The sequence below is a fragment of the Rhinatrema bivittatum genome, chromosome 3 (assembly GCF_901001135.1).
Source record: "Rhinatrema bivittatum chromosome 3, aRhiBiv1.1, whole genome shotgun sequence".
Lineage (NCBI taxonomy): Eukaryota > Metazoa > Chordata > Amphibia > Gymnophiona > Rhinatrematidae > Rhinatrema > Rhinatrema bivittatum.
Window position 1 is genome coordinate 277,787,482 of NC_042617.1, and position 26,603 is coordinate 277,814,084.

Below are 26,603 nucleotides of genomic sequence, written 5' to 3' on the forward strand. Positions count from 1 at the left end.
TAATGGACATACATGGTAATTATTTTGGGTAATCCAGCTCAATTTCTGTGCAGACTATTTACATACCATAGTTACAGGCCTTCACACAAAGGCAGGAGTTCACGCCCTAAGACAGCCCTCCTATACTTACAATTAGCTTGTGTCCTCACTCAAGCAATCCGACTTAAGTGTTATATAGCACTATTTATGAGCCCATATCTCTTGCTATCTTTATTAAAGCTGAAGCATGTAGGGCATCAAAGAGCCATGTGATTCCACAGCAGTACTTCCACAAGTTGCAGGCTATAGCAACTAATGGACTGCAAGCCCAAGTCCAGGAGTAGATGCACATTACGAGCACTACCCTCTCACACTCTTGTGACCTCAAACAGTTCTTTCAACAGCACCTCATACACAGCTACTTAAGAATTGGAAAAATAATCAGTAATCCTATCACTTTTTCCTCCTGAGATGAAGGGCCAGTGCAGAATAGGATGTTAGCAGTACCTAAAGGGAGGAAAAAAAAAAAAAAAAAAAGACACCTGAACAGTACACTTTATACAAAGAGAAGTATAACAAGTTCAATTAATATACAAAGTCCATTGTTCCTCTTTTTTTCCTTTACTTACATTAAATACATTGGTAGAACACCATTATCATGATTGTTATGAATGCAAAGTAGGAACTTAAAGCAAAAACAGTTTAAAAATTGTAGACAGTAAAGAGATGTGAATAAAAAAAAAAAAGCTGCAGTGCCCTCCCTACCTGAAGCTATTTGGTCAAAGGCTCTCATTAGGAAAACAGGGTAGTCATGCTTACACGATGGTGTGTGAAATCCCTCCCTTCCTGGCTCCTTGTTCCTGGGCAGGAGGCTCACGGGTCTGCTCTGGAACATTCATCTAGTCAAGTAAGAGGAACCAATGCAATGCAGTGAGCACTGACCATGTACAAGGGAACTCAACTACTACTGCTCCTCTGACACCATCTAGCACTAACATTACATAATGCATCAAGGCACAGCCAGATCAGGAAGAGCACAGAAAAAGCTCTTCTATTGCTAAAGAGAAATGTGTTATGTGTATATATGCATACACACACTACAAAAGGTTCCCTATAGTTTGTACACCTTCCCTAGCCTGAAAATCAAATGCACATACTGCATCCAGTAGCTAGTGTTCTAACAGTTACCTAACAGCCTTCCTCCAGTGAAAAGTCACTATCAGGTGGAAAGCCTGGCTTAGGGTAGATATGTTAGGGTCTGGTATGGTTTCATAGTTGCTCCAGCATGTATTTTCCACCTTCCCCACTTCCTATCACTTATTTACACATGCTGAAAGACTGACAAGTGTGATTTTTGGGTATGGACATTATCAAACCCTGAAACTGGAACAATAAGCAAAACAAATGACAAAAAGCTTTGGAGACTATTGTTTGTAGACGTGTGAGATACATAAGGGCCAGCAATCAAGATGTACTGCTTTTCAGCCAAAAGATAATAGGAAATTTATTGAAAGCAAAACAACTGACAATGGCTATAAACTGCTGCATAAGTAGTGACATGGACTGCATCTCTGCATTGGTTTTTTTTATACATGCAATCAACAACGGAACCAGACTGCCCTAATTATCCTTATGTGACAAAGGGGGGAATAGGACGGCAGCTTAGTTATCAAAATGAGAGTTCAGAAACTAATTAGAAGAGGTGGGGAGGAGAGAATTATAAGTTAACTCTACTTGAGAGGAAAACAAAGTTGAAGACCACCTTGAATTTTCCCTGATTTGGTTTCACAGCAGTACAAGGTCAGCTGGAGGAACCAACGAACATGCTGAATGCAATAGCAAATGCTCAGAACACTGCTCTTGTGCCTGCAGAAACAATGGGAGTGAATGTGCTGCTGCTTTCCATCATATTTATAACTCCATTATGACATCAGAGGTGCATTTAGGACCCACGGGGTCAAATGTGTGCTCCTTTTTAAAACAGCTCCAGATATGTATTCCTTTAATAAGACTGGAGGCTGAGGCTCAGCCCACAATTGCCAAGTGCCTCTGACAAGCTGTCTCAGAAGGGCAAGCACTGCTCTGGCGCAGAATCAAATAAGCTACTCGCTATAGTCCACTTAGATAGATCTGACCACCTCTTTTTTTTTTCATGAAGGTTAAGAGAAAAAAAGGCACAACTCTAAAATGTTCGCATATGTTTGCAAATATGTTATTTACATATGGCAGGAGAACAAAGAAAGCTTTCCTCCATAGCATCAGCACAGCTCGCTGCACCTAGTCACTAACCAGTGGCACAGCAGCTTTTATCAGCAACAGAGAAACAGAAAGAGGGGGTTTGTATAGTAGAAGAGAAACTGCTGAGCCAGACATAAAAAAAAAAAAATCAGCAAAACAGGTATACGCTTTAATAAATCATGTTATGAAATGATAAAAGTTATTAATCTCTATTCATTCCTTATCAATCATAGCTCTGCTTCACCAATCAGTTCTTTTTTTCAGCAAATTTTGTACATGTATTGAGGCTACCTGCAAAACCTCCAAGGCTGAAGCTATGTTTGACGTCCTCTTTTCTTGAACATTTGATGAAACTGAGAGAAAGCAAAACTAAGGACTGGGTAGCACCCTTTCAGATTGCAGTAGGTCTTATCCTTTGCATTCTGTTAGGTTACCCCATACCCACTAGTCCTTGCCCATGGGAGCTGTCACTCACTTGGAAAAAGGCAGCATGGAACAGTGCAACAATGGCCAAACAGCTCTTCATTCAGAGGGCGGATCGCCAGCTTCAGGCATGCTACATGGCACTGTCCTCAAACTAAAACGCCAACATGAAGAGTCATCAATATGCTATTCCAGACAGTTCCTCAGGGTAAGGCAATATAGTTTTGTGTATCGTGAACATCCCCCCATACAGGCTGCTTGGAAACAATCCACAAGTCCACTCAGCAAAGCCTGCAGCCAGAGGAAGAACTGGGAGGTTTTCCAGCTTATACTAGACACCCAAGGACAGGCAAGGAAGCAAAAATTACTGACCCACACTGAAAAGTATCTGCATGATTTACTTGTGAAGGCAAAGAGCTCAAGTCAGGAAAACTCTGCATACAAGTTCACTTCTCTACCAGACAAGAGGAAGGTGGTTATGGTCTCCTCCCCCCCCCCCCCCCCCCCCCCATCTTGGTTTATTTGACTAGATGCAATTCAAACAGCAGCCATCCTCACCAGCTCTGTTCCTGAAATACTGTAATTAAAACAGGGGAAGAAGATTCAGTCACTGTAAATCCCAAGCACCAACACTCCCCCACCCACCCAGGAGGCTGGAACTGCATCCAACACTTTCTCCTCACAGCCATACACCGAGTGCTCCTGCCTCTGCTTCAGCACTAAAAACATGAGAGACAATGAGGCAAATCAACAAAACCTGTCACAGGCTAAAGTGCACATTGCTTAGAGAACAAAAGATTCTGCCCAGTAATTACACAACAGATGTGGACTGAACCAATTTGGCAGCCTGGGGAAGGAGTATACAAAACAAGCTAGGAGAGGGGAGGCAGAGAAGACATTTTGACCTTTTTCTTCCAGCACAACCAACAAATCCCTGCCCCTCCCCTCCCACAAGAGCCTTCTCGCACAGGTAGGCTGCCACCTCACCTAGGTCAGCCTGGTGAGGTCAATTCATTCCTGGTTTTGCACATGGAGGTGTAGGTTGGATTTTACAAAAACAGGACTATATACTCATGAATACTATAGGACAAAAGCAGGCAAAGATCAGCCTCAGACTGCTACCTTAGGCACGTGCTGTAAAGAGATACCACTGCCCGAATCAATCACCCAAAGCCAGGAGTGAAATGAAACGCCCTCCCCCCCCCCCCCCCCAGAGCCCTGTGGTGATCATGTGCACCTCTATTGCTCACACCAGATTAATAGCAGCAAGGTCAAGCCCAAGCTTCCATTCTGCTGCTCAAAAAGGGAAACCAGAAGTTTACCCAAACCCATCACTAGCATGAGTCCCAGAATCATTTGTGCCCAGCACAGCAGAAAACACGGATGGTAAGAGGGCGGGACACTGCAGCTTTCTCAAAGTGCAAGAAAGATAATGCTGAACACAAATGAAATACGCAAAGTTAAAGAAAAAAAAATCTGTGGGTCCCACTTACAGAAGTTGGTTCTGAATTAAACCAAAAAAAACAAGAATTTATCTCCTTACCATAGAAGTGTTAAACAAAAGAAAGAGGGAACAGTGTTGGTAATAGGAACCCCCCCCCTGCAAACATAATTTTCCGATTGCGCATTTAACAAAAACAAGAGGGGAGGGAAGATAGGTGAAAGCTTAAGGGATGGAAGTGGATTAATGTGAACCCTCCATCCCCAAACATAACAGTGAGTAATTAGATAGCTATTTGCAGCTATAATACAAAGTGAAGAAAAGTTTGTTGTTTTTAGAAGTTAAGAGTCCCAGGTACTCCATTCCACAATCATCAAGAGGGGATGGTGAAGGAGCAAGAGGCTGGCGGTGCTTTCTGAAGCATTAGAAAGTGCTGTTAACTGAGGGTGCCAGAGGGGAGTGGGGGTGTTTCTGGAGGCACTGCTGCAATTATCAGAGGGGAGAGGAGAAATGCTGGAAGGCTTTCGGTTCTGGGAATGGAGGTTACGTCTTATCTCTCGGTCTCCTTTGTCCTGCCAGCGCCAGGGAGGGGAAGGATGAGCTGGAGGGTCAGTTGCTGCAGCATTGACTCTTGTTCTGCTGCGACTGCTCATGCAGGTCCACGCCCCGATTCCTGCCCGCTGTGCCACTCGTGCTCTGGGGCTCATTCTTTGGCAGTTTCTTAGCTGTGGAGGTGGGGTAAAAAAACAAAAACACAGAACAGTGAGAGGCAAGTCCCTAGAAACTCAGGCTGATGAGATAACCCATGTGTTAAAACTGTGCACTGAAATCATAATGTTTAAAGCGTGCGCCAAAAAAAAAAAATAAAAAAAAAGGAACTCCTGATTAGTAGGCAAATGGTATGCTGATGCATGGGAGTTAAAGGTCACACAAAAATGTGCACACAAATTGGAATTAAAATGTGTGCTCAGCCTTTTGTGTTTAGGATGAGCACACTAACTTACAGGGGGGGGGGAAAAAAAAAAAAAAAAAAAAGTCTTGGACTCCTGATTTATGCACACAAAATAAGCACAATCCTTGTTCTGTGTGAATAAAAATCTACCCTTCCTAAGCTAGATCAGAATGCTCTAGATCCTTACTAACCTGGCTTTTGACTACACTACAGCACCAAAACTATACTAATCAGCCTGGTGGATGAATTTTGCCTATGCCTGGATCATGGCCAATCAACAATAATTCTCTTGAATCTCGCAGCAGCCTTTGACCCAAGAGGCCATATCCTCCTTACCTGCAGACTGACAGGCCAATACAGTACAGTGCGCTCCGGTGGAGCGTACTGTTAACCTGCATTTGGACGCGCGTTTGATGTGCTAGCTTTACCCCTTATTCAGTAAGGGGTAGCACGTCGAAAATACGTGTCCAACCCCCCCCCCCCCCCCCCCCCCCCGAGACTAATAGCACCCGCAACATGCAAATGTATGTTAATGGCCCTATTAGTCATTCCTGCGCAATACAGTAAGTACAATGTGCAGCCAAGCCGCACATTTTACTTTCAGAAATTAGCGCCTACCCAAAGGTAGGCATTAATTTCTGCCGGCACCAGGGAAGTGCACAGAAGAGCAGTAAAAACTGCTTTTCTGTGCACCCTCCAACTTAATATCATGGCAATATTAAATTGGAGGTCCCAAAAGTTAAAAAAAGTTAAATAAAAAAAAATTTAAAATCAGCCCGCGGCTTGAAACCGGACGCTCAATTTTGCCAGCGTCCGGTTTCCGAACTCATGGCTGTCAGCAGACTCGAGAACAGACGCCAGCAAAATTGAGCGTCTGCTGTCAGACCTGCTGACAGCTGCCGCTCCTGTCCAAAAAGAGGCGCTAGTGTCCCTAGTGCCTCTTTTTACTGCGGGCCCTAATTTAATTGTTTTGTTTTACTGTGTTGCGCGCACAGGAAACTGGCCTGTGCACGCGCTGGGAGAGCGGGCGCTCGCTCGCTCTCCTGCAAACTTTATTTATTTATTTACTTTTATATACCGGTGTTTGATTTTACATATCACATCGGTTTACATTTAAACAAAATTTGCAGGAACTTATGCGTTACCTTTGTCAAATACATTAAACATTTAAATATGGGGATTGTTAACAAGGGATATATTATTGTATTGGCCTGTCAGTGACCTAGGAGTAAGTAGCAGAACCAGCACTGGCTTGCTTCACACCCTCTCCTTCTATCTAATGGCACTCAATCTGTAGCACTGGAAACAGCTCTTTCCAAAACTTGTGGCCTCTCCTGCGGTGTGTCACCTGGCTCCATCCTATCACCTACATTAGTCAATATTTGCATAGGCCCCCCTGAGCAAACAGCAGAAACTGTCAAATCATATATACAGACAGATTCTGATCACACTCAGCACTAACTAATCCCTAACCATAAGCAACCTCAATGACTGATGAGCAAAAATAGCAGATTGGCTGCACCAAAACAAAACCTAAACCCAAAGAATTGCTTTGGACAGGGACGAGGGGCGGGGGGGGGGGGTGGAAGCAGGCAGAACAGCCACCACCTTTGAAAACTGTCTTTCAATGAAACAACTCTATCCTCCAGCTCTCTATTTGAGAGCTAGAGTATACGATTTATACTGGACCTATATCTAAGCAGTGTGCAAATCAGCTTTTTACCACCTCTGACTCCTTCTGGATGCAATTCCTTTGTAAAGGTTGTACAGATTTAGTTAACATCCCACCTGAATTACTGCAACTCCCTCCAAGATGGGATAACCCAAAACCCTTAACCATCGTCTGCAGCTCATACAAAAAGCTGCTGCAAAGGCCAACGAATTCAACCATGTAACTCGTGTTCTAAAAATCCTCCGCTGGCTCCTGCCACCACCACACTAAATTCAAACTCTTAGTTCTGGCCTATAAAACACTTAAGCCTGGCCCTGATGTACCTCAAGAAATCTCTTGCACATCTACCTGCCCACTACATCTACCTGCCCACTGCACTCAAACTCAGGCACAACTAAGTACCATCCACAAATCAAGTTTCACCAGCCCCAGGAAGAAATCCTTTGTAGTTGCTGTCCTGCCATTGTAGAACTCCCCTACTGCTGCACATCAGACTTGCCCCAGAAACTGCCTTCAAGAAATTTGGTGAAAACCTGGCTTTGTGACTTTAGTTGGGGCCAAAATCTGGTTCAAACCCAGTTAAGGATTCTGTATACAACTCCCTACTGTACGTCACTATTACACATCTTGAATCTTCTCAATGTTACTTAATCCACAGATCTACTGGTTTGTTTAGCTATATGCAACAAATATCTTACACAATGTTTGTTTATATGATTTTCCTTGCCTCGACAATTACTGTAATCTAAATTATAGCTATATTTAATGAGGATCTAACTTTTCAATCACTATACCATAATACAGAAGCTCAGATACATGCCAGCTCCTTGGCTTTGTTCTTAGCATCTTAAAGCATCAACACACCAGCAGCGGCTCTTAAAAGTATAGGAGCTCATAAGAAATTGCCATACTGGGTTAGACCAAGGGTCCATCAAGCCCAGCATCCTGTTTCCAACAGTGGCCAATCCAGGCCATAAGAACCTGGCAAGTACCAAAAAACTAAGTCTATTCCATGTTACTGTTGCTAGTAATAGCAGTGGCTATTTTCCAAGTCAACTTAATAGCAGGTAATGGACTTCTCCTCCAAGAACTTATCCAATCCTTTTTAAACACAGTTATACTAACTGCACTAACCACATCCTCTGGCAACAAATTCCAGAGTTTAATTGTGCGTTGAGTAAAAAAGAACTTTCTCCGATTAGTTTTAAATGTGCCACATGCTAACTTCATGGAGTGCCCCCTAGTCTATTATCTGAAAGAGTAAATAATCGATTCACATCTACCCCTCCTAGACCTCTCGATTTTAAACATCTCTATCATATCCCCCCTCAGCCATTTCTTCTCCAAGCTGAAAAGTCCTAACCTAGTTAGTCTTTCCTCATAGGGGAGCTATTCCATTCCCCTTATCTGTACCTTCTCTATCACAATTATATCTGAGATGCAGTGACCAGAATTGTACACAGTATTCAAGGTGTGGTCTCACCATGGAGCGATACAGAGGCTTTATGACATTTTCTGTTTTATTCACCATTCCCTTTCTAATAATTCCCAACATTGTTTGCTTTCTTGACTGCTGCAGCACACTGAACCGATGATTTCAATGTATTATCCACTATGATGCCTAGATCTCTTTCCTGAGTGGCAGCTCCTAATATGGAAACTAACATTGTGTAATTATAGCATGGGTTATTTTTCCCTATATGCATCATCTTGCACTTATCCACATTAAACTTCATCTGCCATTTTGAAGCCCAATTTTCCAGTCTCAAGGTCTTCCTGCAATTTATCACAATCTGCTTGTGATTTAACTACTCTGAACAATTTTGTATCATCTGCAAATTTGATTACCTCACTCGTATTTCTTTCCAGATCATTTATAAATATATTGAAAAGTAAGGGCCCCAATACAGATCCCTGAGGCACTCCACTGCCCACTCCCTTCCACTGAGAAATTGTCCATTTAATCCTACTCTGTTTCCTTTCTGAGAATGTGTGTAATCCTACATGCCTCTTCCTAGCTATAGCATGAGCCCTAAAGCTTGGTCACTAATGGGCAAAATGCAGGGCATGGATAGCTGGGCCCCACTTTGTGCAGCACATATTGCATACAGCACCTACTTTACCCCTTTGGGAGTTCTTACAGTCTCTGTCTTGCCTCCCGGACAAGTGAGATGTGGATTGCGTGCAAGTACTCTGAATGCTGGGAGCAGCCGCAGTAGAGGAGCTCCGACAGTCCCGAGCAATAGCCATGGTAACTGGGCCAGCTGTCCCCCCCACACAGACTTTTCCCTTATCCTGCAGTTGCACATAAGAGAGAGCAAGTCTATTGTGATGGGTTTGTGTCTCTGCCCCCTATTTTAAAATTTGGAAGGGGGACTGCTGGGACTTTCAGTGCTCCGCTAGCTCTTTTGGCTACAAGTCCTCTCCAAGCCCGCACTGCCTGCTGCATAGAGGTTGGTGTGCCCAGGGGCAGATTGGCCTATCAGAGGGTTGAGCCGGTTGATCCCACTTTTTTTTTTTTTTTTTAAAGCTTCAAGGAAAATGAGATGGGCTGCTGCAGCCTGAAAAAGAGGTCTACAAGGTTACAGCAGAGCCAATCAAGCTGCAGCGGAATTGAGGCCCGTGGGGCTGCGGCAAAGCCCATCCTGCCACAGCAAGGAGCAGTGCTGCGATTCAAAGAGAAGGCCCAGAAAAAAGGGGGAGGCCTGAAAGGTGTATGTACGAGAGCAAAAGAGCCTGCGTGTGTGTGTGCAGAGAACCTGGTTGTGTATGAGAGCAAGACTATGTATGAGAGCGAGAGAGCCTGCATGTGTGACAGTATATATGTGAGTGAGAACCTGTGTGCGTGGGGCCCCTGGCCCCCAATCCACAACAATCTGTGAGTGAAATATTTGGTGTTCGGGAAATATTAGAAAACATTTATGAGTCATTTTAATTATTGGATGTTCATTGGCAGTTGCCTGCTTGACATTTATTCTTATTAGTATGGTTTTAATATGATGTTTTATAGCTTTTGACTTTATTGCTTAATGTTTTAAGAGGAATGATTTCTGGTTTTCCATTGTTGCACTGCATAATGCAGTCAAGTTTGCTGGGCTTTCCAGAGCATGTGTGAGAGCCAATGAGCATGTGTGTGAGCAAGAGCAAGTCAGTGAACATGTGTGAGCCAAAGTTTGTGAGCCAATCAGCATGTGTATGAGAGAATATAAGGGAGTCTGTAAGAATGAACATGTTAGAGTGTGTGTATATGAGAGAGAGGAGAAAGTTTGTATCCCTGACTAATCCATGACAATATCAGGGTGACTGGAGTCTAAAGTTCCCAGGCATGGAGAGCAGGGGATCATTTTTTAGCCTTAGTTTTAATTGGGTGTTATCTGATGTGTGCAGTTTTGAAATATTTTATTGATGTTTGGAAAATTTAAACACAATATTGTATGTTTTAATCATTGGCTGTTCTATTTATCAGCTGCTTTAAAATATGTTGAGTATGGTTTTACTATTATAATGGGTTTATTTATCTTGATTTTATTGCTTGATGTTTAATGAGGAATGGTGATTTTTTTTCCCACTGTTGCACTGCATACAGAGTCTGTCTTGTTATGTTTTCAAATTCAGTTTTTTTCTGCATTTTTCTAGTTATAATTTACCTCTTTATTCTGTTTGGTGGTGAGGGTCTATGTTCTGCATGTATGACTCAGGTGAGGTATTCAGCTAGCATGTAGTTTCTGTGTAGGGATCCATAATAGCTTGGCTTGTTCTGTTTTCCTAATATCAGATGTATTGATGTTTTAGGGCCTGGTGTAATATTTGCATTGTTGCTTTTTCATAGGTAGGGTAGTTAGTCTGAGTGCTAGCGATTAGTACTGTTTTCGTATGGGAGATTTACTATATTGTAATTCACTTTACTTAAAGCTTTCTGAAGGCCAACATGCTTTACAATAATCCTAATAAATGACTGCAAGTGTCTTTTTTGCAAAGTTTTCTGATTGGTACCATAGCAGTGCATGTAAATAATATTCATGTTGTAAGTGGTATTTTTACCTTAGAATACTGAATGTTCATGTAAAATCTGTTACTATAAATGCATATTTTTTAAATTTTAGGGAAGAGTGGGGCCAGGAGTTGTGTGCAAGGCTGAAAGACTCACCTAAATACCCTTGCACCAGCCCTGGATCCACAAGGAAAAGAAGGATTCCATCTGGAACTGTGCTACTTTGGGTTAGTGGCTCTCCCCAGTTTCAGCCAGGGCTTAATTTTCTCTTTTTATAAGCCCAAGGAACAGTATGGGTCTCTTCTGGTCCCTCCCTCCCATAAAAGCAGCAGTGTGCAGTCAATGGGAATACATTAGAGTGGTGGAAGGGTTGCAGAGAGGTGGAAGCAAGCTACAGACAGAGGAAGTGCCTATGCAGTGTTGGGGAGGCTTCTGTCTGAGGTGACTGAACTGAGCTCTGAGACAAGCAGCTGGCTATGAAACCAGCGAGGCTCCTAGAGAATGGGATTGGGAAAGGGAGGGGGGGGGGGGGTGGAAGTAAGAGGACCCACCATTCAAGCTCCTGCAGGGCTGCTGTTTCCTTCCTTTCTAAACATTTGCAGGCAGTTTCACCCTTAAAAAGAGAGAATGTCCCCCCACCTTCCCAATGTTACTGCCATTTCTGAGAGGAAGCAGTGGCCTGGCACTGTTTTGAGGGAAAGAGGAGGCTGAAAATATCTGGAGGGTGGGTGGGAGAGGGGAAGAGAGCACAGCCCCATGGGGACATTTTAAACTTTTTTTAATGGAGAGAAGGAAAGGAATGGAAGATTTATGCACATAAATTCCACCAGAATTCTCAATCAGCTCCACACTAACACTAGCGGCAGAAACTGGCTGACAAGGGGTAAAATTCCGTGTGTAAACAGAACACGAGAAGGGACCTTCATTTTCAGTTTTTTATTTTCCTTGGGAATTTCAATATTATAACAAAATAAAAGATCAGGAGAAAAGTAATTTTTATACTGATTTTTTGTTATACCATTAAAATTCCCAGGAAAAATAAACTGAAAACGAAGATGCCTCAAAATGAGGTAAGCCAGTGCACCTCTCTGCATTGGGAGGGAGGGGGTAACAGCTAATGCATGGGATTTGCAGAAAGGACACTATCCTGTGCGCACATCAAGGCCGATGTTATAAGACCTGCACTCAAATTCCGCGCTTTTTGTGTGTGGATTTTTTTGGCGTGTACAAAAACCCCCCAAAAAACATGGTAGTGCAGGATGTAATAACCACATGCGTTTGGATATGCACATAGAATCCGCACCCCCCAAACAAGCCTGCCATAATATGTGCAGCAATGCACGCTCATGGCCCTATGTGGTAAATTGCGCAGAAAACCACTCTGATACTTAGCATGTGAACAACTGCGATTGATTCTCAGGGTGAAAGCCTCTCTTTTTTGAAAAAATGAATAAGTTAGTGGTCCGGAAGTTGATGTGAACGTTGGGTAGAGCAATATCTAAACCCCTTCATGATAGTCTGACCGCCAGCGAGAGCGTGAAATGCAGATCAGCAATTCTGCCTTATTTAGAAGTTGCCTTCTTTCTAACAGTTCCATCCATCACTTGGCTGACCCTCAAAAGCATTTAAAAAAAAACAAACACACACAAACCACACCAGTCTCCATACTGGTGCTTTCACTTAACTCCTGCCCTGACTCAGGTGCTAAAAACCTGCATTAAAAACCCACACGAACCTGAACTCCCTGCTAGTGCAGCTCCCTGCATTACCCATGAATAGATAATTGACGCTTTCGCATGCTAGTAGTATGCATTTGTGCAGGAAAAGCTATAGGTCAGTAAGCGTATTTGTATGCACTTTTTCCCCGTGCACAAAGCCCTTATTACATTCCTGTATAGGGCTTTGCGCATACAAACGCGCTTAGAGGCGCACACAAACCCATGGCAGCTTCAGTGCACTTTGTTACATCAGCCCTATCGTGTGCAAAACTACTTGCAGCATTGGCAGTAAAATGTGTGCACAACTGTTGGTCAAACTGTGCACTCTGCTGAGTTCTTTATTTTTATATTTCACCTTTTGACGCTTCAAAGCGGATTCCGTTCAGGTACTGGAAGGCTCACGATCTAATGGGCCAATGCACTAAGACGCACATTAAAACATATTGAGCATCCATTTTCCTAATGCAGGATTAGCCATGTCTCCTGGGCACCCGATGCAATATTCAAATGAGCTGCTGCATTAAAAAGGACACTAGGGGAGAATTGTACGTCTAGCACTGAAATGCATTGGCGCCCACAGTTGCAACAGGTGATCAACAAGAGCATCAGTTTTATCCCGTTTCAGGTCGTATAATGCAATGGCTTGATGGGAAAAAAAAAAGTTCTAGATGCAAAATAGCAAGGGGGAGAAACCAGCCTGGAGCGTGTCTATTGTGTCCCCATTATTTTTTTTTCCATCAAGCCACTGCATTATACCATTATTCTTAACCACCACAAGCAGTAGATTTAAGTATCACAAGTATACTAAGTAGGAGGAACCATGGAGGACAGTTTAATTTCTCCTGAGCCCTTGAGTTGCAGATTGACTTAATGCCAGCTCTGGGGCTGGAGGTAAAGTTTGCTACATTAAAAAGCGTGCATTGGGCGCCCAGAGATTTTCCGCATCAGCGGATAATAGCTAATAGCCTCATCTACATGGAGTTTACACGTGATGAGCGCCATCGGCTGTGGGTTTGGGCATGTATTTTTTTTTGGAAATGCTAATCTCCTTATTGCATCAGGTGCTAGTCTAGCACATCCAAAACGCATGTCCAACAGTGCATAAAATCTGCGCTAGGCTGGGCACTCTATTGCAGCAGCCGATAATTTTGTACCTGAGGCTGTGGTGGGTGAAGTGACTTGCCCAAGGTCACAAAGAGCTTCTCAGCCCACTGCTCAACCACTAGTTTTTCACTCCAATTATATCAGCCCCTCTTGTTTGGCAATGGAAGGGAGGAGCATCAGATGTCACACCATATTTTACGAGGTTTGTGGATGCACACAGGAGACAGTGTTAAAAGTCTCCCTCTCCTAGGAAAAAATAAAAAGGAGTGATGTAGGCTGAATCCATTTTTTTCTCTTTTTAAGTCTTATGCTGGTTCTTTCAAGCATCCCCCTCCCCTCAAGGGCATTCTGTGGCTACTTCCTCTTAGGAAAGGGCCATGTATAGCATATTAAAGTGACTTGCTGGGACTCCCTTTTCGTAGTTGTGCCCATCCTTGCTGTGCCTGCAGCAAGACCCCAAGCTCCTGCAGGTGGATTTGTTTTCAATAACTCAGGCAAACACAGTAAGCCATTTTTCACTTTCCCTCTTCCCTTTCATACTCCAGCAGCAAACAGTGCCCCAGCAACCTCCAACTTACCAAGCATCTTCCAGGGATTTAAAAAAAAAAAAAAAAAAAAGTAAAGCACAGACATACAACAGAGATTTCATTCTAACAGCTCAGATACTCAAGTGAAAAAGTTTTTTGCATTTACACAACTTTTTATTTGACCTTAGATCATAAAGCCAGCAGAGGGTGCTGTATTTTTAAATATCCATAGTCACAAGATGAAAGGCAAGACAACCATCCATGTCAGTGCACAAACGCGGACTGATTTCATAAATAAAAGCTGGTGAGAAAAACCTTCAAATCAAAATCCAGAATTCTCCTTTAAACCCTAGCCTAGCAGGCTTCAAATGTATCTTATACAATGCTACAGAAATAAAGGTTAACATATATAAATATACAGCGATACCTTTTTATTGAATTACTACATTTGACTAGGTTTTGAGAGGTAATACTCTTCCTTCAGGTAAGAAACCAAATGAACATAAGATAACATTACCAATGGAGCTGCTTGAGTATTAGCTGAATGATAAGAATAACTGTGTATATTTCCTATATGCTTTTGTCTTTTCCAAACAGGACAGCAACACCCTTCTGCAATCTAAGGCATGTAAAGAATATTCAACTGATGAACCATAAGGCTTTGGAAAGAAAGTCTGAAGATAAATGGACCTCTTGAAGTGCGTAAGAGCGTGCGCAAGTGCGTAAGGTGATTGTTACCCAGTGCTTGTAGTTCGCTTTTTCTGTGCACTGTTATGGCTATAAGGAAAAGTAGTTTACAAGTCATCCATTTAAATTCTGTGGTTGCTAAAGATTTTAAAAGATTTCATAAGTTGAGCAAGAACTATGTCCAAAACTCGGCGGCACATATCCTCACCAATGCCCACCGAAGTGATCACATCACCCCAGTCCTCCAAACACCTACAATGGTTGCCCATCAACGCCCAGATCATATACAAATCCCTAACTATCTGCAACCATGACATGCCCTGGTTCAAAGAACATCTCCAATTCCTTACCCCTAACAGACCTATCAGTTCACAACACTGTGCCACGCTACACACTCCCTCTCCTAAAATGACAAAGCTTAAGTCTACTAAAGAACGTGCCCTCTCCATTGCTGGTCCCACCCTTTGGAACAAGATGCCTCCTAGTCTCCACCAGGAGCCTTGCCCAAAAAGATTTAAACAGAACCTAAAGACTTGGCTCTTTAAGCACACATATACCTAAACCACCTCGATGCACACGTCCCCTCTCCCACCTCCCTCCCTGTAATTTCCTTGTAAATATCTTGTAAATATCTCCCTCATACTCAGTTAATCAATACTATAACTTGTATCCTGTTGATACATTTTGTTATGTGTTCTTTGTAAAGCTTATTGCTGTATTACGTTAACTGTAAACCGAGATGATGTTCCCAACGTATTTCGGTATATAAACGCTTAAATAAAATGTTTACATCCCATTGTGTACGTGGCATTTTTTTTTTTTTGTATTTAAAGATTTTATTGTCAATCAGTGCAAAAAGTAAAACACAGTAATATACAAAAACAGGTAGCATAAACCAGAACGATAAGTACCCCTCGGTATTGTCTATCAACTTCTAGAGAAAGCAGTACTTAACCAAGATTGACCAGTTTGTCATTTGTGTAATCACCCCTTCCCACTCATCCCTCCCCCCGCCCCCCTTTACACAACAGGGTTCCATTAACCGTCAGGGAATGGATGGACTTAAAATCCTGAAAGTGGGTGAGGAAAAGAGGCTGAAAGTTAGAACTAGGAAAGAAAGAAAGAAAGAATGAGGCAGGGAGGATGGGATAGTAGAAACGAAAACAGGAGGAAAAAACTCGCCCGACCTTCCAGAATGAAGGACCCGAATAAGAAAGTATGTATGGGTAAAGAAAACAAAAAACCAGCATGGAGACAGAGCTAAAACAACGAAGAATGCCACAACACTCCAGGACAGGAACAACCTCTTCAGGGGAAACAGTTAAGTAGATGACTTTTGGGTTGCTAGCCACTGGATGTAGGAACCCCACATCCTATCAAACCCTACCAACCGGTCCATGTGCACTGCTGTAAGTCTACTGAGTTGATAATATATGTGAAGTCGGTATTGAATTTTAGCCAAGCTGGGAGCATTAACCCCTTTCCAATGTAATGCTATCTCGGAGCGGACTGCAATAAAAACTTGTAACAAAAACTTTTGTGTGTCTTTATTATGGTCGGGGAGGGGGAGACCTAGGAGTACATGTCGGGAGTCAGCTCGCACTGGGGCCGACACAACTAATGATAGCCATCTTAGAACCTCCTGCCAGACTAGAGCCACTCTGGGGCACTCCCACCAGATATGGTAGTAGGTACCAACGTGGCCACATTCCCGCCAGCATAAGTTAGAAATTGTGGGCTGAAATTTATGGAGTCGTTCCGGCGTATAGTGCCATCGATAAAGTAATTTGTAACAGTTTTCCTGCAGACTGGCCGAGATGGAGCATTTATGGGCTAGAGAATAGATAGAATCCCACTCTTGGTCCTCTAACTGACATTAGAAATCAATTTCCCATAATGTACGATGGCGTGGAGTCTCCTTCAAGAGCCCATTGAAGAGACCGTATATCTTAGAAATGACACCCCGTATGTCGGAAGCAGATTTACAATATGCTTCAAACAGTGTGCCCGTCAGTTTCAAAGTACCCCCCCGTGTCCCACGCTTGACAAAGTGATATAGTTTAGCATAGTGCAAGAAATCCCCGCCGCTCACTGAGTATCGATCACTTAGTTGTGCAAGAGTCATCAGGGACCCCTGATTCAGCACATGTACCACTCTGGTAATACCCACTGATGCCCACCATTTCACAGTCACAGAGTTGTCATGAATGGGATATACAGTATTAGCATACAGATGAGTCATGGTCGAGTATCGTTCAGGCCCAATCAATTTGGACTTCCATTGAAACCATATCTTAAGTGTGGTGCGAAGTGCGAACGGCATGTAGGCAACATGGCCCCCAGTCTGGGGTGGCTGCCACGGAAGAGCCGAGATCGGCACCTTCCCTACCAAAGTCTGTTCGAGAAGCACCCACTGTGGGATATCGTTTGTACGGTGAATAGCCACCAGGGCCCGGAGCTGCGCCGCTAGGTAGTACCATAGTAAGTTAGGGAAGTGAACTCCCCCCTGTGGTTTAGTCCTATATAAAGTCGTTCTAGTCACCCTGGGGGGACGTTTACGCCATATGTAACTACAAAGCATTTGCTGCCATTTCTTTAGTAGGGAGGGGTGCAAAAAAATGGGTATCGTGGTAAAGAAGTATAAAAATCGGGGCAGGATGTTCATCTTGATTATAGAAAGTCGGCCCAACCACGAATGCATCTGATGCTGCCAGTTAGTTAAATCCTTACGGATAGTTTGTACCAGGGGGTCATAGTTTAACATATAGAGCTGACTAGTGGTGGAGCCCAATCTAACACCCAGGTATTTAAGGGAGGCAGTAGCCCACTTAAAAGGAAATTGTCGCCCCAGTGATTGCACCTCAGAAGACGGCAGGGTAAGGTTAAGAATCTCCGATTTGTCAAAATTAACCTTCATACCAGACACAGAGGTAAACCGCGTCAACTCGGACATGACCTGCTGCAAGGAGGATTCCGGATCGGTAAGGGTGAACATCACATCATCTGCAAATAGAGATATCTTAAAATGATGTGCCCCCCTCCGAACACCCACGATCCCCTGTGAATGACGAATAGTCGTAGTGAAAGGTTCAAGGAACAGGGCAAAGAGCAAGGGAGACAAAGGGCACCCCTGTCTGGTTCCCCTCTGTATCTCAAACGCCGCACCATAGCTCCCATTGACCTTGACTCGTGCGAGGGGATGGCTATATAACTTTTCCAGCCAGGTCACAAAAGAAGTGCCAAATGACATTTTATGCAGTGTCTGAAAAAGAAATGGCCAGTGAACCAGGTCGAAGGCCTTCTCCGCATCTAAGGATAGAAGGACCGCCGGTACCCCCTCAGTATGCACGAAGTCAATGATGTCAACTATCCTGCGGACATTGTCCGCTGCTAACCGTCCCGGGACAAAACCCACTTGGTCATTATGTACTAAACTGGGCAAAACGCCGTTAAGACGCGCGGCCAAAACCCTAGCTAGAATTTTAAGGTCTACGTTAATTAAGGAGATGGGCCGAAAGGAACCACATTTTGTAGGGTCACGACCTGGCTTGGGCAACACCGTGATACCTGCAGTGTTGGCGTCCCGGCCAAGGGTCAACCCCATTAAGAGGGAGTTGAAAGAGTCTGTCAGAGGTCCCGCCAGGAGGCGTGAAAACTTGCGGTAATAGGTGCCTGTGAAGCCGTCGAGACCTGGAGCCTTGCCGGGCTTTAAGCGTTTAATGGCTAGGAGTACCTCATCCGGCTCAATAGGCTTGTCTAGGAACACCCTCTGGGAGTCAGTCAAGGAGGGCAAAGTCACGGATTGCAAATAATCGGTAATGGCCCCGTCTGTTACCATACCGTCAGCCGAGTAAAGCCGTTTGTAAAAAGTAGTGAAAGCATGCCGTATACCCTCCGATGTTGTGGTGGCCGAACCCTCTGGAGTTACTATCTTGGCAATGGTCGAGTGAGCTCTTGCGGCCCTCAACTTTTGTGCTAAATATCGCCCAGCTTTATTACCACCCTCGAAGAATTTCTGTTTTAACAGAAGCATATGATGGCTGATAGCCTCATCATCCAGGGAGCGAAGGGTGCTCTTAATCTGTAATATTTGATGGTAAACAGAATTCGAGTGGGTGGCACTATGCTGCTTAGTTAAAACCCCTAATTGAGCCAAGAGATCAGACCTAGTAGCCTCCCGTATCTTGTTGCAGTGTGCCGCCTGTGAGATAAATAATCCCCTCATTACAGACTTAGAGCATTCCCATACTGTTAAAGGATTCATATCCTCTGTCTGGTTTTCTTGAAAATAGAATTTCAAATGCGACTATTTTAGCCACAAAATCCCGATCCTTAAGTAAGCCCTCATTCAGCCTCCATGGTCTGTATCCAGAAGTAGTATCCTGTAGTGCAACTTCTATCCAAATGGGTGCATGATCAGACCAAGTAATATGGTCGATCTCGGCTTTTTGAACCCTATTTTGCATGTGAGTGGATACAAAGAAGTAATCAATCCTTGAATATGTGCCATGGGGGTGAGAATAGAAGGTGTATGATCTAGAATGTGGATACCTTCACCGCCAAATATCTAAAACACTCCATTTATCTAGAAAGGTGTGCCACTTAGACCGAAAGCCAGGGGCGCCACCCGTACCGGGGCTATTGTCCAGAGAGGGGGTTAAGGTGGCATTAAAGTCACCGCCTAACACTAAGTCCCCCTCTAAGTGCTGGAGTAGGACTGCATCAATTTGACTCAGAAAGGCGACCTGATCTGTATTTGGGAAGTAGACATTAAGTAACGATAGGATACTTTTACCCACCCTAATTTTCAGAAAAAGATATCTGCCCTTTGGGTCCACCAGACGAAATAATTCCTCATGAACACAGGCAGCCGAGAATAATATACCCACACCAGCATATTTCTGCTCTTTAGAGCTGGCCGCCCAATAGCAGGTGGGGAATTGAGGGAAGACCAAAAGCCTTTCGTGGTGTCGTCTGACATGCGTCTCTTGTAGAAACGCTATTCCCGCCTTTTGACGCTGAAGCTCTCTAGTGAGTAGCAAGCGTTTCCTCGGAGTGTTTAGCCCCTTCACATTAAGTGATAAAATCTTAGTAGCCATCTCATACATTAATTACATAACCACCCATACATGAGAAAGAAGATCCCCCTCCCTTGAAATAGAGCCCACGAAGTACGAGAATCCCTGACGCCTCCTTTCCAGACCCATTATACTCAAAGAAAAACTCATGGTTCCCAGTGTGTTTCCCCCCAATACTGCAGTATCCCTCCAACCCTCCTGGGGATACATAAAGTGGAGGCCGCGTATTCCCGACTAACAGCAACCACCAGCATACAGCGCCCCCTCCCCCCCCCCCCACCCCTGCTAAGTATACAAGCAAGAACAAAGAAACCTGAGAACAGCCTGTAACTGCAATAAAGTACATATAATAACCAGATATCCAGCGCAAGGTGCAGCTTGTCGTCCCTCGCACCCTGCCACATGGTCAAAAGATGACAGGGCCCTGCAGTGTCAGAAAAATATCCGTATCTGCACGAGGTCAGCCAGCTAAGTCAGAGAATCCTCCAGGTAGAGAAAAGTCAACCTTGATCTTGCTGAGAAGAAGAACGACGAACATCAGACTGCCTCCGAAGCCTCTTCCCCCCTTTGTCCGCTCGTTGCCATCGGGGGGCCGAATCCAGCCGCTCCAGCGTAGACGCCATCTTGGGGGCTTGAAATGTGACAGGGAGCTGCGCTTTAGTGAAGGCCTCCAAAGCTTCCACTTTGTTTTTGACCTTGTAGGTCACCCCCTGAGCATGAAATAGTAACCCAAAGGGGAATGTCCAGCGGTATTTTATATTCCTTTCTCTCAGTGCAGATGTTACTTCTCTCAGCTCATACCTCTTCTGCAACGTAACCGGAGCCAAGTCTTGAAAAATAGTGATGTGCAGATTTTTCCACGTAATCTCCTTCATCAGACGGGAGGCAGCGTAAACCTTCTCCTTGAGGAGGAAGTTGTGAAAACAAATCACTAAGTCCCTCGGTTGCTGGTCCCGGCGCTGCCCCAGGGCTCTGTGTGCACGATCCAGTAATATTTCTGGGGCTGTGGGTGACGATTCATTAGCACTCCCCTGACTGTCTGAAAGTATGTGAAGGCAGATTTGTTGAGCCACCACCATCGCGTCAGCATATTCTGGGGTGTCAGGAACCCCCCTGATGCGCAGATTCTGCCTTCGACTCCTATTTTCTAGATCTTCAAGCTTCTCCTGAAGCACCTGGATGTCCGCGCTGTGTTGAAGCCCTTGGGATTGCAAAGTATTCAAAGCGTCCCCGTGCGAGTCGACCCTGTTTTCAAGTTCGTCTGCCCGGTTCCCTAAAGCTGCCAGTCCCTCCTTCACCTCTGCTACCGAATCCATGATCTCCCTCTTATGCTGCTTCATGTCGCCCCTGAGGTCTATAAACCATTGTCTCGCCTCTTCGCGAGTGAGGGGAGTGCCTGCTGGAGTAGCTTGCATGTCCGGGCACGTTTCAGCAAGCGCCATGACAGCCTCACCCTGTCCTGCTGCGTTATCCTCGTCCTGGCCGCCATCTTGTTCAGAGTCGGGAGTTTGTTTACCATATGAATATTGCCGTAAATCGGCAGTTCTCCGCTTCGCGGCCATCGGGTCAGGTTTGGCGGTTGTGCGAGGCACTTCCAGTAAGCTTTGTTAAGTATTTTGGCTGCGATTGCGCCGGTTTCTGCGGGGTGGGGGCCTCCGGGAGAGCGGAGCTCAGCAGCTATGTGACTGCTTTCATCGGCTGCTCGACAGCGCCCCCCCCCCCGGTTTCTGCGGGGTGGGGGCCTCCGGGAGAGCGGAGCTCAGCAGCTATGCGACTGCTTTCATCGGCTGCTCGACAGCGCCCCCCGTACGTGGCATTTTTAATGGAGGTTTGAGAGGTTTTAATATTGAGCCTCAATATTAAAAAGCTACTTGAGAAGTAGGACTTCTTGCGCTTATTGATAAGTACATTTGTGGTTAAAAGAATTCTAATTGAATCCGACTTCAATCTCCTACTGGACAGATGGCAAAACAAGTGATTTTCACTATTCCTAGAACAAAGCTGAACATTCTTTCCATTTAAAATTATGATCGTGTGGCACGTTTTTGGGGTTTTTTTTAGTAGCCAGTATTACTTCCGATGAGAAACAGTAAACCATTTATAATTCACAGTGTGAATGTTGAACATGAAATAGGGAGTCTGGAGATTGGTATGAAGAAGAGTGCTTTCGAATTGGGCTAGGAGATCCAAGAAGATTGGGAGGTGTATGGCTAGTTTTCAAAGCTATAGAAACCACACTTGGCAAGGCCAAAATTGTGCTATCATTGCACCTCTGTCCCTTCTTAGGTGCAACAGTATCTTGGCTATTAGCAATAAAGGGGGAAAAACATATGAGAAATGAGTCACAGGCATAAGCTTGGTTGGCTTCTTTAAACAGAACAGGCACGTTTGTGATTGCATGGTGATGCCAAGAGGCTTATCAGAGTTGTTCCCCATTTTCTGAAAAGGTCTCACATTGTGGATGTACAGAACACTTGTGCAGTTGAAGACATTTGAGAGTGTCCACGAGAATAGTTTACTTGCCTAGGAGATATATCACTATCATGGTAAGAACATGCCATACTGTGTCAGACCAAAGGTCCATCAAGCCCAGCATCCTGTTTCCAACAGTGGCCAATCCAGGCCAGGCAAGTACCCAAAAACAAAGTCTATCCCATGTTACTGTTGCTAGTAATAGCAGTGGCTAATTTCTAAGTCAACTTAATTAATAGCAGGTAATGGACTTCTCCTCCAAGAACTTATCCAATCCTTTTTTAAACACAGCTATACTAACTGCACTAACCATATCCTCTGGCAACAAATTCCAGAGTTTAATTGTGTGTTGAGTGAAAAAGAACTTTCTCCGATTAGTTTTAAAATGTGCCCATGCTAACTTCATGGAGTGCCCCCTAGTCTTTCGATTATCCGAAAGAGTAAATAACCGAATCACATCTACCCGTTCTAGACCTTTCATGATTTTAAACATCTCTATCATATCCCCCCCTCAGCCGTCTCTTCTCCAAGCTGAAAAGTCCTAACCTCTTTAGTCTTTCCTCATAGGGGAGCTGTTCCATTCCCCTTATTTTGGTTGCCTTTCTCTGTACCTTCTCCATTGCAATTATATCTTTTTTGAGATGCGGTGACCAGAATTGTACACAGTATTCAAGGTGCGGTCTCACCATGGAGCAATTCAGAGGCATTATGACATTTTCCGTTTTATTCACCATTCCCTTTCTAATAATTCCCAACATTGTTTGCTTTTTTGACTGCTGCAGCACACTGAACAGACGATTTCAATGTGTTATCCACTATGATGCCTAGATCTCTTTCTTGGGTTGTAGCACCTAATATGGAACCTAACATTGTGTAACTATAGCATGGGTTATTTTTCCCTATGTACATCACACGTTGCACTTATCCACATTAAATTTCATCACAAGCAGATTGTGATAAATTGCAGGAAGATCTTGTGAGGCTAGAAAATTGGGCATCAAAATGGCAGATGAAATTTAATGCGACTGAAGAACTGGGGGATGTTTGCATTGTGAGATGTGGCCAGTAGATCCATGGCCAGGAAACCCCAGCAATTTACTAGAAGCTGGAAGCCTTTGGTAGACCGCGTCCATTCCCCAGGTCTAGGCTTTCCCTGCTGAGGAAGTCTGCTGCAACATTGTCTTTTCCTGTGAAATGGGAGGCAGAGATCCCTTGTAGGTTTAACTCTGCCCATTCCATAAGGGGGTCTATTTCCAGAGACACCTGATGGCTCTTGGTTCCTCACTGGTGGTTTATGTAAGCAACCGTTGTGTTGTCAGACATCACCTGGATCGCTTGCCCCTGGAGCCTGTGGCTGAACTGCAGGCATGCTAATCTGACTGCTCGAGCTTCCAGGCGATTTATGTTCCAGTTCGTCTCTTCCTTGGTCCATTGTCCCTGGGCTGTCAGCTCCTGACAGTGGGCTCCTCACCCTCGGAGGCTCGTGTCTGTCTTGAGGATGATCCAGCTCGGTGGGGATAGATTTAGGCCCTTGCTTAGGTGGATTTCCTGTGGCCACCACTGGAGCAGAGAGCATACCTCCATTGGTAGGTGGATGCAAATCAAGTAGTCTTGGGAAAGTGGGTTCCAATGTGACAGTAAGGAGTGTTGGAGAGGCTGCATGGGGGCCCTCACCCACGTACGTCTTCCAGTGTTGGCCGAGGACCTGAAGATAGTCCCATACCTTGGGGCGCATTGTGGTCGTCAACTGGCATACTTGGTCCATCAGTTTCCTCCTCATCGGGGGAGGGAGGAAGATCTTGTTCTGCTTGGTGTCAAATCAGGCCCCCAGGTACACTAAGGACTGGGAGGGCTTGAGGCTGCTTTTTTCCCATGGTCATGACCCAACCAAGTTCCTATAGGAAGGACCTGACCCTGCTGGTCACTTGGAGATACTCTTCCACTGACTTTGCCCAGATCAGCCAGTTATCCAAGTAGGGGTGCACCAGAATCCCTTCTTTCCTCAGTGCTACCGCCATGACCACCATAATTGTGGAGAATGTTCTAGGGGTGGTTGCCAGACCGAAGGGTAACGCCCGGAACTGGTAAAGGCGGCCCAGTACCACAAAGCATAGGAAACGATGGACTGGAATATGAAGGTAGGCTTCAGAAAGATCCAGGGAGGTTAAGAACTCTCCCAGTTGCACTGCCATTATGACAGAGCGGAGAGTTTCCATGCGGAAATGCAATATCCGCAAATGACTGTTGATGCTCTTGAGATCCAGGATGAGCCTTCATTCTTGGGCATGATAAAATAGATGGAATAACGCCCTGTATTTACTTGGGGTGTGTGTACCAAAGTTATAGCCCTCAGCCTGAGGAGCCTTATCTTGGATTCCACTGCCAGTTTCTTGAGTTGGGAGTGGCAAGGTGATATCATGAACCTGTCCCGAGGAATGCTGTGAAATTCCAGGGCATAGCCTTCTCATATGATGTCCAGTACCCATTCGTCTGAAGTGATCTTGATCCATCAATGGTAGAAGAGGGAAAGTCGACCCCCTATCTCCTATTCCCATGGATGGGTCGGCCCAACTTCATTGGGAAGCTCGGGTCGAGCCTGAGCCTGAGCCTATCCCTCTATTGGGTTGTCAGGTCCGAAAGGTGAGACCTCCCCAAGGGTCAAGGTGACTGGAACGACTGATTTCTGTAAGGCCAGAAGCTCTGGGAGTCCCTGGTCCGACCCTTCATGGGAGAGGGGTGCTAAGACATTTTCCCTGTCTTCCGGTAGTCTGGGCACTGGAGATTCATCCCACTTACTGGCTAGCTTCTCCAACTCACTTACGAATAGGAGGGATCCCTTAAAGGGCATCTTTGTGAGGTTCACCTTAGAGGTTGCATCCGCTGACCAGTTCCACAACCATAGCTGTCTTCTGGCCGCTACCACCGAGGCTGCTCCTCTGGCCGAGGTACGCACTAGGTCTGAGCTTGTATCTGTCAGGAAGGCTGTGGTGGGTTCGATTGCCTCTCCGGCGTACGTCCCAGAGCTATCTGCCTCTCTCGCGAGGAGCAAGCAGAAGTGAGCCACCAGGGCACAGCAGGAAGTGATCTGCAGCATTACTGCTGTTGTGTCGAAGGCTTGCTTAAGGATGGATTCTAACTGCCTATCGTGAGCAACCTTCAAGACTGCTCCTCCCTCAACAGGGATGGTTGTTTGCTTTGAGCTGGCACAAACCATGGCATCCACTTTGAGGAAGCGCGTTCATTGACCGCTGGGTCCAGAGGATACAAGGCTTCCAAGGCCCAACCTCCTTTAAAGCTTGCCTCCGGGGCATCCCATTCCAGGTCAATCAACTCCTGGATGGCTTCCAGCAGTAGGAAATAGCAAGAAGCTTTACGACAAGACCAGGATGACATTCTTTAGTTCCACCATAGGGTCCGTGCTTGGAACTCCGAGTCTTCAGGGTCTGGAAGACTAGTGCCGGTAATTCATCTCTGTGGAAGAAAAAGCATGATCCGGTATGGGTCCAGGCCTGGAGAGATTTCCCCATCCTCCAGTGGATCCCTGTCGTCATCCGAGGTATCTGGGTCCCTGTCAGGGATACTCAGTGAGGCATGGCATGTCTCGCAGCCCACAGGCAGGGCCAGGAGAGCAAGGACCCCCCTCCCCCCCTTTGGTGTTCAACTTCGGCAGGGACTGGGGCTGACTGCACCTGAACAAAGGCTTGGAGGCCCTGAAAAAATTCCAACAAAGAGAAGGCCGCCGGATCCATATTTGTCCCAGGGGGAACCGGGATAGGGGCCCCTGAACTGCCCTTGCCCACGAGGATGCCGTCCCAGAATTGCTCAGGTCCAGGGAGCTACCAGATAAGGTCATGGCTGACCTGTCCTCCGACTGGGATGGGCTTGGAAAATTTGAGAATCCAGCCCTCCCTGGGCCTCCTCACAGTGCTGACAGGCAGGATTCCAGGTCAGACTGTGCAGCTCTAATATGGCAGGCCGCACAGAGTGTCACCTGAGCTTCTTTGCTGCCGGGGCCATAGCCTGTGTGGTTTGTGCTTTTTGCCGGTTATTGTATATTGTGCGCACACTGACTCGCCTTGGCGCGTATATATGTAAGCGGTTGATAGTGCGCTGTTATGCGCGCACATTAGACGCACAGAAAGCCAGCCCGCACTGTGCGAAACGACGGCCGAATGGGGGAAAATGACACCGCACCAAACCATTCGCAAGATGGAGCTGCCATGGATCGCCACGTGGCGAGTTGAAAGAGCCAAAAACGGGGCCTAGCCCATCGGGGGGTGGGGGGGGGGGGCGGCCGCTCAACCTGCTCAGGACTCCCTTC

General features: G+C 45.3%; 1 protein-coding gene across 2 annotated transcripts in view; it reads right to left on the reverse strand.

Moving 5' to 3' along the window:
• Positions 1–516: 516 nt before the first annotated feature.
• The window catches only part of RAB5B (RAB5B, member RAS oncogene family), an 82,670-nt gene continuing 56,583 nt past the window's right edge, over positions 517–26,603 (reverse strand). For both annotated transcript variants that reach the window (XM_029594763.1, XM_029594764.1), the window contains exon 6: positions 517–4,806. In XM_029594763.1, the coding sequence (XP_029450623.1) occupies positions 4,691–4,806 (116 nt within the window). In that variant the 3' untranslated portion in view covers positions 517–4,690. The remainder of the gene's footprint in view (positions 4,807–26,603) is intronic.